This window comes from Lemur catta, chromosome 19 (genome assembly GCF_020740605.2).
Source record: "Lemur catta isolate mLemCat1 chromosome 19, mLemCat1.pri, whole genome shotgun sequence".
Classification (NCBI taxonomy): Eukaryota; Metazoa; Chordata; class Mammalia; order Primates; family Lemuridae; genus Lemur; species Lemur catta.
Genome location: NC_059146.1, coordinates 31,279,188 through 31,294,898, shown reverse-complemented (window position 1 = coordinate 31,294,898; position 15,711 = coordinate 31,279,188). Strand labels below are relative to the sequence as shown.

Genomic DNA, 15,711 nt, shown 5'->3' with positions numbered 1-15,711 from the left:
CACATAGTTTCAGAATTTCTTTTGTTCTCTCTTTTTTTTTTAGAAAGAGGGTCTCCTTCTGTAGCCTAGGCTGGAGTGTAGTGGTACAATCATAGATCACTGTAACCACTCACTATAACCTTGAATTCCTGGTCTCAAATGATCCTCCTGCCTCAGCCTCCCAAGTACTGGAACTATAGGCATGCACCACCATGCGTGGCTAATTTTTAAAAAAGATTTTTTTGTAGAGACATGGTCTTGTTACATTGCCCAGGCTAGTCTCGAACTCCTGTCTAAAGTGGAATTCGTGAAACAATTACACAGCTCAACAGTATTTTTTAAAATTCTGTCTGCTTAACAGCCCATCATGTATGTCAAAAAACACCAAGAGTATGCTAAAGGAGGAAAAGAGATTTTTTTAAATGAGGATTGGGAATTGCAATATTTTTTCTGCTAAAGATAAAATGATTTGCTTGCTTCGTGATACTGCAATATCAACATTAAAGAAATTCAGTGCTCATCAGACTTATAACACACATAAAGACCACAAATACTTAAAATTAGAGGGAGAAACGTGAAAGGTTGACGACTGCAGAAATTAAAAGATGAGAAGCAAAAGCAAAGACAATGCTTTCAAGCAGCAATAAGACCTGGAAATAATGCTACTGAAGCAACTTATAAAGTAGCTTACATACTCCGGGGAAAAAAGGGAAGCCATTCAGTGATGTAGAAATTGTGAAAGAATGCATTGTCGATGTTGTAGGATGCCTAGAACCTGATAACGTTTCAAAGTACAAACAACTGCCTCTTTCAGGGAGAACCATAACCCCCTCCTCTCACCATCACCCCCCACCTCCGCCTGGCCCCCCTTCCCCTGTCTTCACTGAAACCGGTTCCTGGTGTCAAAAAGGTTGGGGACCGCTGCAATGGCAAGCCCAGAAACAAAAGAAAGAAGCTCCGCCGCCTTTCTCAGGTAAACTGCGACCTCTGGGATAAGAACACAGTTACAGAAACAGTCACCCCCCCCCCCCCCACGTCAGCCAGTCTCTCTCACCCACAGTCACTCTCACATCCTTGGCGTGACACACCCAAGTCTGTCACACAATGACCCACAATCAGGGGATGTCATTTAAAATACAGAAGCTCACTGCACTGACAGCATCCGTCGCCCCCTTGGTGCGCAAGCGCAAAGGTGTGTAGCAAAGTCCCACACTAACCGCCACACCCGAGCGTTCCATCCCCCATGAGCGCAGCCTCACCGCATTCTCACACGCAGTGGCTCAGGGTCACTCGCGTGCCTGGGGTCGCAAACAGCCTGCCCTCTACGCCGCCCTCGCCCTCGCCCTGTACCAGCACCTACGGCGCAGGCGCGAAATGCAGGCAGGTCGTGGGGGTCTCTGGGAAATGTAGGCAAAGAAGGCCGTGGCGCAAAGCGTTCTGGAGCTTGTGGTTCTCTGAGTCTGAGGGGAACGCTGTGTCGCTGCTTAAGATCCCGCAGAGCTCGGAGTCCTGCACGTCTCGGTCCTCGCCCCGCGCCACCTCGCTGAGGATTCTGGGACGTGACGTCGCGGCTCCCGGTCTCGGGGCCAGTTTGCAGAGCCCGCGGCGCTGGGAGGTGAGTTAGGCCGGGCTCCGGCGAGAGCGGGAGGTCAGGGCCGGGTTGGCGGTCTACCGGCCGGGACAAGGATGGGGACTCGGCGGGCACCGCCAGGGAGGTTGTGTGTGTGTGACAGCGTGTCACTTTGTTACTGTATATAATTAATTTTGTGACAGGCTGCAGGTGTGACAGAATGTGATTTGTGTGTCACCATGTGTGTGTGCTTGTGCGTGAATGTGACTGTCTCTGGGGAAAAAACTGTCAATATATATGTTTGCGTGTAACTGTCTGCGCAAGTATGACTGTGTATGGGTTTGTGAGACACTGGGATGTGACATTGTGTGTGTGTCCGTGAATGTGTGTGTGATTATGTTTGACCACCTGTCTCTGCAAATACAACTGTGTTTGAATGTGTGTGACAGCAAGTGTGATTCTGTGACCATGACCATCTGTTTCTGCAGGTATAATTTAGTGTAATTGTTACAAGATGTATGACCTTGTGTAGTATGCCACCATGTGTGTGATTGTGTGACTGTCTCTCTGTTGGAGAAATTGTGTGTGACCATCTCTCCGTCTTTGTGTTGTGTATATGTGTGGCATTGTGGGTGTAAGTGTGCGATCATGTATATGTTTGTGATTAGGTGATAATTTGCATGTATGTGAGATCATGGGCTTGATTGTGTGGGACCTGTTCTGTGATTGTGGGGCACAGAAAGATTAAAATTACTTACCCAAGTTCACACAGTTTATAAGTGACAGAACCAGGACTCAAACCCAAGTAGTTTGGCGCTAGAGTTCTAGCTTTTTATTACAAAACTCCCTTGATCTTTCCACATGGGAGCCCTGGATTCTGAGGGGGTTGGAGAGGACGGTCTCTGTTCTTGGGCTAGGAACCTTCAGAACATGGGAACTTAATCTGGGTCTCTTCTTTTACTCCCCTGTGAGTCACAGGACCTAAAGATATTGTAGTGAGGCCATCCTCACATTGGCTGCTTTGGAGGGAAGAAAGCCCAATCTGAAAGCCCAGTCTTCTCCTTAGATCACTGACTTTGAGATTTTAGCTTTGTCCTTGTCAATATTCTTCAGTGTTTGGTGCTGAGAGAGTCTGGATCCATGGATCTTTTTTTGACGTACCAAGTGAGCTAGGTTTTTGGTTTTGAATTTCTCAGTTAATAAAAAAAAATGTTCTCATTTCATTTCTAGATGTGTATGTAGAATCTAAGCAGAAAGAAGGGTACTTTGCTATGCCAGGTGTTGGCTCATGCAATCTTGACAGTGAGGAAAGAAAGGTTCTGAGAGATGGATTAACTTTCCTGAAGTCATGTAGCCAATGAGGAAGAGAGTGGAGAGTCAGCCTGTGTCCAGAAGCTAAATAAAACCCAAGTTTTTTCCATCACACCTTCTTTCAAAGACGGATGGCTCATTTTAAACTTAGAAACATATTACCCAAGGGATACACAGCTATCAGAACAAAACAAACAAACTGAAAAGAAATTTCTTTTATGCAGGTGCTTCTACTCCCAGATGCCAAGAAGACTACATTGATTCTCCTTTCATATTGCAGAGGCTTTATAGACAATTTCAAGCTGCACTGCACTAAGGAAATAACTTTCCTAGAGACTGAGTTGGCTAGTGCAGAGTGGCCCAGAATTAGGGGGTCATGTATCCTGAATTCTAGGTCAAACACAACTTTCTCCATTTTCAGAATGAAGAAATATTGTCTCTGAGAGGACAAGAAACTTAGGCTGCACAATTTATTATTGCTTTAGTATTAAAATTTGGCAGTGCTTCCCTCAGGCTGCATTTTTGTCAGGTAATAAAGGTAACATAGGCCATCTCTAAAGATGCTTTTCTAAGGAATATATGGCATCCATTCCTCAGGTTTTGCTGAATATTTCCTATTCAGACATCTTGGCCTCTTGAAAGAGTTTTTGAATCACACTTCTTATGACTTTGACTTGGTTGTTTAAGCTTCTTGAACCTCCATTTCACTTATTAGTAAAATAACTATAATACCTACCTTTGTAGTTTTGTGAGGATTAAATGAGATAAATGACATACACCTGCGGTCCCCAACCCTGGGCCATGGACCAGTACGGGTCTGTGATGTGTTAGAAACCAGGCCACACAGTAGGAGGTAAGCAGCAGGTGAGAAAGTGAAGCTTTATCTGTATTTGAAGCTGCTCCCCATGGCTCACACCACTGCATAAGCTCTGCCTCAGTGGCAGCATTAGATTCTTGTAGGAGTGCAGACCCTGCTGTATACTGTGTATGCTGGGGATCTAGGTTACATGCTCTTTGTGAGAATCTAATGCCTGATGATCTGAGGTGGAGCTGAGGTGGTGATGTTAGCGCTGGGGAGCAGCTGCAAATACAGATTATCATTAGCAGAGAGGTTTGACTGCACAATAAATGCAATGCTCTTGAATGATCCTGAAACCATCTCCCCCATTGACCCCCCCTACCCATCCATGAAAAAATTGTCTTCCATGAAACCGGCCCCTGGTGCCAAAAGGGTTGGGCACTGCTAACATACACAACATGAGTAACATTTTATATTTATATTATAGGAGGCACAGTAAGATTTATTCATTTATCTAATATTTTTGAGCACCTACAATGGTTTTGGTATTGTTCTAGCGCTAGAATACACCAGTGAACCAAACAAATCTTAGCTCCCTTGGATATTACAGTCTTGTTTGGGAAGACAAACAATAAACAAACCAAAAAGTATATAACACATTCAGTGGTGATAAATGCTAAGAAGAAAAATAAATCAGGATAAGGCAAAAAGGAGTGACTGGAAGAGGGGTTCTCTTTAGATAGAATTTTCAGGGAAGACCCTCTGATGTAGTGACAACTGAGCACAGACAGGAATAAAGAAAGGGAGTGAGCCATGCTGATATGCGGAAGAAGAGGCTTCCAGGCACAAGGAAAAGCAAAGGCAAAAGCCTTGAAGGAGGCGTGTACACAGTGTTTGAGGAACAGTAAGGAGACCTGTTACCTGGAGTGGGGTGAGCAAGGGAGAGAAGGGTAGAAAATGAGGTCGAAAGGGCAGCCAACTGCCATGTTGGCCATGGGATAAACTTAGATTTTGCTGAGTTTAGGTGATGTGTCCTTAATGTAGCTCAAGACTTCTGGGGTTAAGTTCAGCATTAGCCTTTTTCTCAGATCTTGGAAAACACGAGGCTGGCTCATGTAAGGAGATGGGGACCATGCAGGGGCAATAGTTCTTTGTGAATCTTGGACCAACAACACAGGGCTGGGATGTCATTTTTTTCTTCCTTAACTCTCTCTTGTCGGGACTTTGTTCTTTTTCAAAAGAGAAAACTGAAGAAGGAAGGAAGAATGGCTGTTGGACTTTGTAAAACCATGTCTCAGGTAAGTTGATGTTTTCATTTTGTTTTCATAAATTTCACTTCATTTTACAGGACTTTGGGACCAGAGGGAGAGTCACAAATAGTCCAGTGAACACCCTCTCAATTTTTCTGTCTCCACATTTTGTTCAAATAATGCTTCTACAAAACATTTAATACCTTTTTTACTCAGCCTTATACTCAAATATGTGATGAATTGGAACTATCCTCTTTAGATGGATCATGATTTGTTGCTGAGTTAGAGATGAGTACAAGTGAAGTAAGGGCTAGAGTATATTATCACGTGCTCTATTAAATAGGGAGGCTATAGATAGCCTCTCTGAGGAAGTGACATTTAAGCAAAGCAAATGTCAGTGAAAGTAGGAATTAAGTTTTGTGGAGATCTGGGGAAGAGCTTTAAGAGTAGAAGGAATAGTAGTACAAAGTTACCATGGGGGGAGCATGTTTGGTGTGTTCCAGGAATAGCAATGAGTCAGCATCCCTGGAGGGAAAGGAGCACAATGAGGTAGCTGGGGACCAAATTATGTCAGCCCTTGAAAGTTATGAGCAGAACTTTGAGTTTTGTTGTGTAAGGGAGAACCATTGGAAGGTTTCTGATGTGCTTTGATTTGTGCTTTAAAAGGAAAATAGCAGAGGAGTATGGGTGAAGGCAGGGAAGACAGTCAGGAGACTATTACAGTAATCCAGGTGGGAGGTGATAGCAGCCTGGACCATGGTGGTGGCATTGGAACAGTGAGATTCTGGGTATATATTGGAGATAGAAAATAATGTGATGAGGGATTGGTTTTGGAGTATGAGAGGAAGAAAGAGGTCAAGGATGACTGCAAAGATTTTTGTCTGGGCAGCTACATAAGTAGTCATGCTATTTACTGAGATGGAAAGACAGGGTACAGTGAGATGGGAATCAAGAATTGATTTCTGAATATATATTCAGACACATATTACATATGTGGCTCACATATTTCTATTGGATATCGCTGGTCTAGACAACTCTTTGGAAGAGTTTTATTATTAAGAGGAGTAGAGAAATGGGACAATAGCTAGAGTGAGATCATGAAAGGGAATCTATTTATTTATAAGGTGGAAGATACTGCATCAGTTTGTGATGGAATGATACAGTAAAGTGAGAAGAGTTGGTAGTACGAGAGAGAGGTGATGATGTCCTTGTGTGGACAAGTGGAGGGATTGGTCTTAAATAGGAGCCTAGTGTTTTATCTGTAGTAACTGAGGGAAGACAACATATACAAGTATGCGTGTAGATATTGGTTGGTAAATACATATGGTGGCAGGAAGATGAGGAAGTTCAAAGTGAGAACAAAGGAGGAGTTGGTGGTTTGAGAGAGAGACAGAGGTATGAAATTGTTGTCAGGAGACTGGGAGAGTGAATTTATTAGGGAAGTTGTAGTAGAGTTGTCTTGCAGTGCTTCTGAGGGAACTCTGGTCATATGCTAGAAGTACTTTGGGTCAACAACTTTATCAATCAGAGTTCCAACAAGAAACTCAAGAAGGGATTCTTTACAAGATATTATCGGGATATAGAGAAACTACAGAGGATATTGTTATACCTGGGGGCTCATAACAACAGAGCTCCCTTACTAGCCCTAGACCTGAATCCAGAGACAGAGAGAGCAGTATGGAGAAGGAGCCCTCAACAGCCAGCAGCTGCTATCAGCTTTGATTGAAGAACAGAGACCATCCAGTGTGGTGCTTCAGGAGGGAGCCAGAGGAATAATTTTGCCTTACCTACCTTCCTTTCATCTCTTGTATGTGGCTGAACCCACCTGTAAATGGGGTGAGACAAGGGAATTTGTTGATGCAGTCAATATAGATCAGCCTCCCAGAACTCAGAGAAGACTAGAGGGGCACATGGAAGTTATGCAACACTACATAGTTGTGTAACTTTTTTCCTCCAGACATATAAATATGGAAATATTCATCCATATTTCTACTATATAGAAGAACCATATTTGACATTTCATTATCTTTGATAAAGAATGAGAACGTACTCTAAAAACTGGAACCCTATCATTTTTTAAGCATTGGATACTCTTCATATGGATATATTATAGGAAACTTCACCATTTATTCACTGAGTGGCAAATATTTACTGAGTGTTTACAATGTGGTAAGTTTTATAATAAACAGTGGATATACATCAGTTTGTAAAACAGGTATCCTTCCCTTCATACAGCTTACAGTTCAGTGGTATAACCACCCTAAACTAATTTTGGGAATGTAAGTTTTTTCTAGACGTTTTGTATAATCTGCCATTGAAAATCCTATCTAAATCTCTTCACATATACTTCATTATTTCTTCAGGATACATTCCTGGAAGTTTCGCCTTATATACCTAGAGTCTAAATTTCAGACCATACCCTTTGTTAAAGCCCAGTTCAAGGCCTTCCTTCATTACTGTGTCTGACGTGATATCCCAATTTGGGGAATATAAAGGAATTCTCTGTATAAGAAATTCTTTATATTTAGTATATATAACATACAACTTAGCCCTTGTTCATATGCTGTTTCATGTTATAATTTTTTTCTTATTATATATGTCTTTCACAAAAATGTAAAATTTTCAAAAGATGAGTCTGTTTCTATTATTTTTCTTTCTCTCAAAGTATTTGACAAACCTTTGCATGTAATTGTTCTCCAATAATTATTTTCCTTGGATTACTTAGAGCTTTAAACTCTGGCAGAATTCATCTCTTTTGCTAGGACTATGTGAGTGTCTGGGTGCTTGTCAACAAAATTTTTTTTTCTTTTTATTTCAGGGGTTGGTGACCTTCAGAGATGTGGCTCTAAACTTCTCCCAAGAAGAGTGGGAATGGCTGGACACATCTCAGAAGGATTTATACAGAGATGTCATGTTGGAGAACTATAGGAACTTGGTATGGCTTGGTAAGGATGTTTCTCCCCCATAATTAAAAATCTTCCCTCTGGGGAGTTTTTGCTTCCTCCATTGGGACTAATCTAGGGCATCTTGAAAGTGCTTAGTTGAATTTCTATTTCCTGTTCCCAGGAAATGTTTTGAAGTAGTTTCATAGAGTTGGAAATGAATAGTTCCTTTGCTGTAGAGTGATAGTGGAACAGGAACATCAGCATGATCTTGGAATTTGTTAAAATGCAAATTATAGGGCCCTATTTTATACCTACAAAATCAGAAACTCTGAGAATGAGCCTAGTAGTCTGGGTTTTAGTAAGCCCTCCAAATGATCCTGATGCCTACTAAAGTTTGAGAGCCACTGTAGTTTCTGATTCAGTAGCTCTGGGTTGGGCCTAAGAATTTGCATTTCTAATTAGTTCCTAGATGATGGCTGCAGCTGCTATAACACTTTGAGAACAACTGCTATGGAAGAAGCTTCATCTTCCTCATCATCCACACAAGCATCCCTTCCTCTAATGTACTTTCTTGCCTGATGACCAAGAGATTGGGTCTGTGTCCTGGAACAGCTGTAGCATGTTGATTTGTCTGTCTGTCTTCCGCTCTCATTTTTCTTCCCCTGGAACCAGGACTCTCCATTTCTAAGCCCAACATGATCTCCTTACTGGAGCAAGGAAAGGATCCTTGGATGGTGGAGGCAGAAATGTCACACAGTCAATGTGCAGGTGAGTGACAGTTGTAAGGTACCTGCCTAAGTAGCCATGAGGAAGCTTCCCTGGGCTTCAGATGAGAACTGAAATCTCTTTAGCATGTGCTTCCCTAGAAACCTCATCTATACCTTAGGTTTCTTTTCTCCCTATTTCTATCAAATTATACTCTCTAGTCTTCTACCTATACCCAGAATCTCAATCCTTCCCAGCTCTTCTTTTCCCTTTATGGTTAGAATTGTATACATTACTAGATTTTTAGAGTTTTATTTTTATCAAAATTATTATCAAGGCTATGATGCACATTGTTTAAAGAGTCAAGTAGTTTTACAAGGCCTTTGCCCTTAAAAAAGAGATTCTCTTGCCCTGCTCCCCAGTTTGCCTCTCCCTAGAGGAGTATACTTCCTTTTCTTTTGTAGCTTCTTTTGTTGTTCCCTTCATGTCTCTAAAAACATGTTTATGCTGCTGCTTCTTGATTGTTTTCTCAGGTTTAGTCCTTATTCAAGATCTTCTTACTAAGAAAATAAAGATTTAGCACTTTCTTATTCTGAATCCAACATGTGTGCAGACATACAAATGTACACATTTCCCATTCCCTGTTTTATCAGTATCTTAATTTTGATTAATCACTTTGTAGTGTTTACATTATTATGGCTATTTAGTGCTAGTCATAGTCATGCTGTTCATATACCAAGATTACTTTTTATTTTCCCCACAGTTAATAATGATTTGGGGGTTTTGTCTATTTGGTTTTTTTTTTGCTTAGTTTTCTAAATACTTATTTCTAACTGAATTCCCAGCTCCCCATCAATTGTCTAAATCTTTCAAGGCACTCAGACACATTGGGTAATCTATTGCTTTCATCTTGGAGAAATCTCTCCTGGAATCTTCAGATATGCTTCACTCTGGACAAATGGCTCATTATATCTGCTTGCACTCGATTTGGGTTTATCTGATATTTTCTCATGATTAGATTGAGGTATTGCATTTTTTAAAAGAATGCCACAGAAATAATGTTGTGTCCTTCTCAGTGCCTCATACCAAAGGATTCATAATGTTGACATGTCATATTATCAATGATGTTAAATTTGCTCACTTGATGAAGGTTGTGTATGCTTGGTTTCTCTGTTGTAAAGTTTCTATATGTTTATTTGTAATTAATAAAATATCTTGAGGAAGATACTTTCAGACTGTTCAGTTTCTTCTGAAATTTTGCCCACTAATTTTAGCACCAATTGGTGGATCCTGTCTGCAAGTTATTACTGTGGTGTTGACCTAATGTTGATTTTTCCATTTCTTTTTTTTTTTTACATATATTAGTTGGGATTGTTCTGTAGGAAAGAGCTTTTCCTTCTCCCTCATTTACTTATATATTCAATTATATTTATAGACTTACGGATTTTTATTTTTTTCTATGCAGTAAACCCAATTTACCTCATAGAATTTAATGACTTCATAGAATTTAAATGGATTTATCTTTATATTTATGGATTTATGGATGTTTATTTTTTCCTATGACGTAAATCCAGTGAATCATTATTTTGTTGTACAAATTGTTCCAGCTTTGGCCATTTGGATCTCTTTCACATTGGTTCCTTTGACCTTTTGATATTCCCCCAATCCATTTTTTAAGCACTTCCTTCCCTCTGGGCACCACAAGGTATTCCAGGTTCATCTTGTTTTCCTTGTCCCAGCCTTGAATCAGCCACTTCCCCAAGGAGCCCTGGTTGCTTTTATTGGGAAATGGTGTTTAGAAACCAAGGTCTGGGTGCTAGGGGTGCTCTAGGCTACTGGGATGTCATTGCATCTAGGCCCTCACAGCGCATACAGCTAGGAAATATACGTATGTACATACATACACACACACATCCCTATATTTATTTCTGCCTCTATCTTTTTATATATTAAAACTATTAGTTTATATTAATAACTTGATTCTAGTCTTGCTTCAGGGTTTATTGTAGGCTTCCTCCTTTACTTATTTGTATTTTTTTTTCTCACAATGAGAAGCAATATTATTTGCTCAATTTTAGGATACACATAGTTTCCAAATTTCTTTTGTTCTCTCTCTCTCTTTATTTTTTTTGGAGAGAGGGTCTCATTCTGTAGCCTAGGCTGGAGTATAGTGGTACAGTCATAGATCACTGTAACTACTCACTGTAACCTTGAATTCCTGATCTCAAGTGATCCTCCTGCCTAAGCCTCCCAAGTACTGGAACTATAGGCATGCACCACCATGCGTGGCTAATTTTTAAAAAATATTTTTTTGTAGAGACATGGTCTTGTTACATTGCCCAGGCTGGTCTCGAACTTCTGGCCTCCAGTGATCCTCCTGTCTTGGCCTCCCAAAGTTCTGGGATTACAGGTTTGAGCCACCAGGCCTGGCATAGTTTCAGAATTTCTAACCTATTCTTCTGTGAGAAACAGATTTACTAACTAGATTCAGGTATTTGTGTATAGTTCTTTTTGTCTTTAGTGTTATAGTAGACAGTTAAAATACTGTTTTCCAAACTTACTCAGGTTAGTTATTTTAGAATTACTTGTTGGTTTGTATTCCATTTTGAGTTTCTACCATATCCTGGTTGGCTTTGATTGGTTATTTTGGGGTGTACCTGAAACATACTATGCTTCTAAGAATCAGAATTATATAAAATATATCCTTAGAAAAGTGTTGTCCCCTCCTTGTTCCTACTAGCCTATTCCTTTTTTTTTTTTTTTTTTTGAGGCAGAGTCAGCCGTGGTGTCACAGCAACCTCAAACTCATGGGTTCAAGCAATACTCCTGCCTTAGCCTCCAGAGTAGCTGGGACTACAGGTGTGCATCACTGCACCTGGCTAATTTTTCTATTTTTTTGAGCATCATTAGTGGAAAAAGTTATTATGAGAAAATTAATCTGACAGCAGTCATTCATTGAATAACATGTTGACATTATCCTAGGCACTGGATGCAACAGTGATAGAAAAAGGAGTGAACATCAAACCCTGCTATGATGGAGCTTTCAGTCTTATGAATACCAGTGTAGGATGGACTGGAGTCTTTAAAGACTAGAGGCAGGGAAATTGTGGTTATGATCTAATCAACCATCCTCAATTCCTTATCTTCTTGGCATTTAGCTTTGACTGCCTCTTGATGCCCTGCCTTTTATCTGTTTCCCCTATTACCACTTCCCCATCACCAACACATATACCTTCCCCTACTAGCTCTCTTCATTCTTTATGTTTCCTTTGTCTTTTTTTCATATTGTATGGCTATATTTTGGAGATGTTAGAACCATGTGCTTTCTCCTCTCCTTCCCCCCAGTTAAAATTTTCAATTTCTTTTATAATAGTTTTCTTTCTCCTCACAAAGGAAAAAAAGAGACATTTTCTTTCTTGATATTTTTCAGACTGGGAATCTTGGTGTGAAATCAAGGAATTATCTCCAAAATGGTTCACTGATGAAGAAGAAATATCCCAGCGGATGGTAATTGAAAGAATGACAAGTCATGGACTTGAATGCTCCAGTTTCAGAGAAGCCTGGAAATATGAGGATGAATTTGAATGGCATCATGGAAATCAAGAGAGGCATTTCAGGCAAGTAACAACTGTTAAGGAAATCTCTATTGGGAAAAGAGACAATGAATATAATAATTCTGGGAGAAGTATCCCCCTGAAGTCAGTACTTTTAACACAACAGAAAGTTCCCACTATAGAAAAAGTACATAAATTTGATATTTATGATAAACTTTTCTCCCAAAATTCAGTCATAATTGAATATAAAAGACTCCATACTGAGAAGGAGTCTTTCATAGGTAATGAATGTGATGAATTCAACCAGAGTACACACTTTATTAAAGATATAGGAGATCCTTCTGGTGAAAAGCCTTATGAAAGTAATGATTTTTCAAATCTCTTAAGCTTCCACTCATTACTTACTCAACATCAGACCACTCATTTTGGAAAGTTACCTCATGGATATGATGAATGTGGTAATGCCTTTAGCTGTTGCTCATTCTTTACCCAACCTCAGAGAATTCACAGTGGAGAGAAACCATATGCATGCAATGACTGTGGGAAAGCCTTTAGCCATGACTTCTTTCTCAGCAAACATCAGCAAACTCATATTGGAGAGAAACCATATGAGTGTAAGGAATGTAACAAAACCTTCAGGCAGAGTGCACACCTTGCTCAACATCAGAGGATCCACACTGGAGAGAAACCGTTTGCATGCAATGAATGTGGGAAGGCCTTTAGCCGTTTTGCCTTTCTTGTTGAACATCAGAGAATTCACACAGGGGAGAAACCATATGAATGTAAGGAATGTAACAAAGCCTTCAGACAGAGTGCACATCTTAATCAACATCAGAGGATTCACACTGGAGAGAAACCCTACGAATGTAATCAATGTGGAAAAGCCTTCAGCAGACGCATAGCCCTTACTCTTCATCAAAGAATTCACACAGGAGAGAAACCCTTCAAATGTAGTGAATGTGGGAAGACCTTTGGCTATCGCTCACACCTAAATCAACATCAGAGAATCCATACTGGAGAAAAGCCCTATGAGTGCATCAAATGTGGAAAGTTTTTTAGGACTGATTCACAACTTAATCGACACCATAGAATTCATACTGGAGAGAGACCATTTGAATGCAGTAAATGTGGGAAAGCCTTTGGTGATGCTTTAGTTCTAATTCACCATAAGAGAAGTCATGCAGGAGAGAAACCCTTTGAATGTAACAAATGTGGGAAAGCCTTCAGTTGTGGCTCATACCTGAATCAACATCAGAGAATCCATACTGGAGAGAAACCCTATGAATGTAATGAATGTGGGAAGGCTTTCCATCAGATCTTGTCCCTTAGGCTACACCAGAGAATTCATGCTGGAGAAAAACCTTATAAATGTAATGAATGTGGGAATAATTTTAGCTGTGCCTCAGCCCTTAGACGACATCAGAGAATTCATAATAGAGAAACCCTCTGATTACAACAAGTATAGGAAAGAAAACATTTAGTCACTGAAACCTTATTGAATCTCTGTAAGTTATTTTTGGTTAGTAATTCTATGAATGTAATATGGAAAAGCCTTTAGTTTATGAGCATCCATTATTTGAAATATCCTGAGTAGTGGACATCTGTTACTTTATGATCTGTTCTATACCTGACTTACCCCACCTTCAATGGATATGATTCTGATAAAACTGTTAATGAGGGACAGCAATAGATTGGTTACAGACTGGCCAATTATTTTCCCCAATCTAGTGATTAAGAAAGGATTGGCAAATGGCCCTGTCTGACTGGATCAATGAGAGCCCTTTGTTGGTATTATTGTGGGTAGTAAGAGAGATCATCTTTTTTTTCTTAATTGTAAGTTTCAAGGATTTAGTAAGATTAAAAACTAACCAGTAGCCTTTGTGACAACCCATGAGGAAAGCCTTCCCAAAGAGAAATCTAACACAGAGGAAAATGGAGATGAGAGACAGAAATCTGATTACGTTGTTTGATCTCCTGGATCCAATCATGCCTGATGTCTACACCATCCTTTACTTTTTTATTTTTGTGATCCAATAAATTTCCTTTTTTGTTGCTTAAGTTACTTTGTGTTAGATTTTTGCCTCGTGGAATCAGAATACTGATTTACACACCCTGTGTTTGCTATACATGTGAGAAAGCCTTACTTTTTTAAGTGGCATAATTATTCCAAAGAAAAATCTTATGATATGACAAGTATATGAAAGTTGAATATAGAGGCTTCATAAAGCTGAGGTAATTGTTACATTTTATTTGGTGATAAAATTAATTTAGTGTTTATTAGTCTGTTCCACAATAAGTATGAATATTCACAAATTCACCTAGTTAAGTTCCTTAATAGGCTTTCCCTTAAAGAGTTAAAATCATTTGTGGCAGGTGACTCACCATAGGCCTTTGAAGAGAGAATGAATAAAAAGCTAAGAGAATAACAGATTCATCAGTTTAATGAATGGCTCTTTACTTGAAGGAATTATTTGATTTTCTTCTTTCAGTATGGATTTAAACATTGTGTGGAAGACTATAATAAGATAGAATTGTAAATGAGATCTTCTTTTGTGCATGGGCTGTAAACTTGGTTTAAGAAGTTTATGGATAACTTCTTTGGAACTAGAGATATCAGACATAGAAATTGCTGGCATACAGAAAGAATGAGCCATTTTTGACTAAGGGTAAAAGTAAAGCAGTTGCTGCCTAAAATTTTTAGAGAATAAATTGTTACCATTCTTTAGAGTAATGAGGAAAATGAGGATGTGGGGCAATATATTCATATTTTATCTGAATGGATGTAGGGAGGTGAACTTTGGTGATGTGGAAACTTGGGCATCTTGGACAGTTAGAACCAATTAGAATCCTGGGCATTGTCTGAATAGCATCTATAAAAACATATCAGAACAAATTAATTAGGAAAGAATGAAGGATTTATGTATGTGCAGGGAGTGAAACAATGACTACTACTTTGATAGCTTAATAATCAATTTATATGTATATCTAGTAAAAATATGAAAATTATTTTTTAAATATTAAGACAAATTCTCTTTAAATAACTTAGACTACAGATTTAGAATGACTCAATACTTAAGCCTCAAACAGAAACAAATATGATTATAAAACATTACCAAACTTATATTACATCTAATCTAAAATATATTAATATCATAAGTTTAGCCATCATCATTTCTTTTTTAAAAATATTTCCTGGAGGTACAGACATACTTATTTTAATAATTTCTAAGTATTGAGTAATAAATTATTTGGAAGGTTTCGCAAGTTTACAGTAATCTTGGCAGACTTAAAGGAAGAAGAATAATGACTCAGACCAGTAAAGAATCTGAGTTATTCACTAATTAATTAATTTTTGTTTTTTTGAGACAGAGTCTTACTCTGTTGCCTGCGCTAGAGTGCCATGGCGTCAGCCTAGCTCATAGCAACCTCAAACTCCTGGGCTCAAGCAATCCTTTTTGCCTCAGCCTCCCAAGTAGCTGGGACTACAGGCATGTGCTATCATGCCTGGCTAACTTTTTCTGTATATTCTTAGTTGTCCAGCTAATTTCTTTCTATTTTTAGTAGAGATGGGGTCTTACTCTTGCTCAGGCTGGTCTTGAACTCCTGAGCTCAAATGATCCTCCCACCTTGGCCTTCCAGAGTGCTAGGATTACAGGCA

General features: G+C 39.4%; 1 protein-coding gene across 9 annotated transcripts; it reads left to right on the top strand.

Annotated features, from left to right (window-relative positions):
• Positions 1-1,470: 1,470 nt before the first annotated feature.
• Positions 1,471-14,111, top strand: ZNF527 (zinc finger protein 527). Of its 9 annotated transcripts, none has more exons than XM_045532176.1 (6): positions 1,471-1,594; positions 3,085-3,389; positions 4,901-4,957; positions 7,728-7,854; positions 8,467-8,562; positions 11,930-14,111. In XM_045532176.1, exons 3-6 carry the CDS (start codon positions 4,925-4,927, stop codon positions 13,501-13,503), a joined length of 1,830 nt encoding a protein of 609 aa, XP_045388132.1. In that variant the 5' UTR covers positions 1,471-1,594; positions 3,085-3,389; positions 4,901-4,924; the 3' UTR covers positions 13,504-14,111. The 9 variants fall into 9 exon arrangements, with proteins under 9 accessions (XP_045388132.1, XP_045388131.1, XP_045388130.1 ...); XM_045532175.1 differs by having other exon boundaries at positions 3,085-3,713; XM_045532174.1 differs by lacking the exon at positions 3,085-3,389.
• Positions 14,112-15,711: the final 1,600 nt, after the last annotated feature.

Bases quoted from the DNA above. Each gene is read 5' to 3' on its own strand.
- ZNF527 (XM_045532171.1), top strand. From the start codon at position 4,844: ATGTCATTTTTTTCTTCCTTAACTCTCTCTTGTCGGGACTTTGTTCTT. The intron at 4,958-7,727 runs GTAAGTTGATGT...TTTTTATTTCAG, and splicing joins TTTGTAAAACCATGTCTCAG to GGGTTGGTGACCTTCAGAGA. The intron at 8,563-11,929 runs GTGAGTGACAGT...GATATTTTTCAG, and splicing joins GTCACACAGTCAATGTGCAG to ACTGGGAATCTTGGTGTGAA.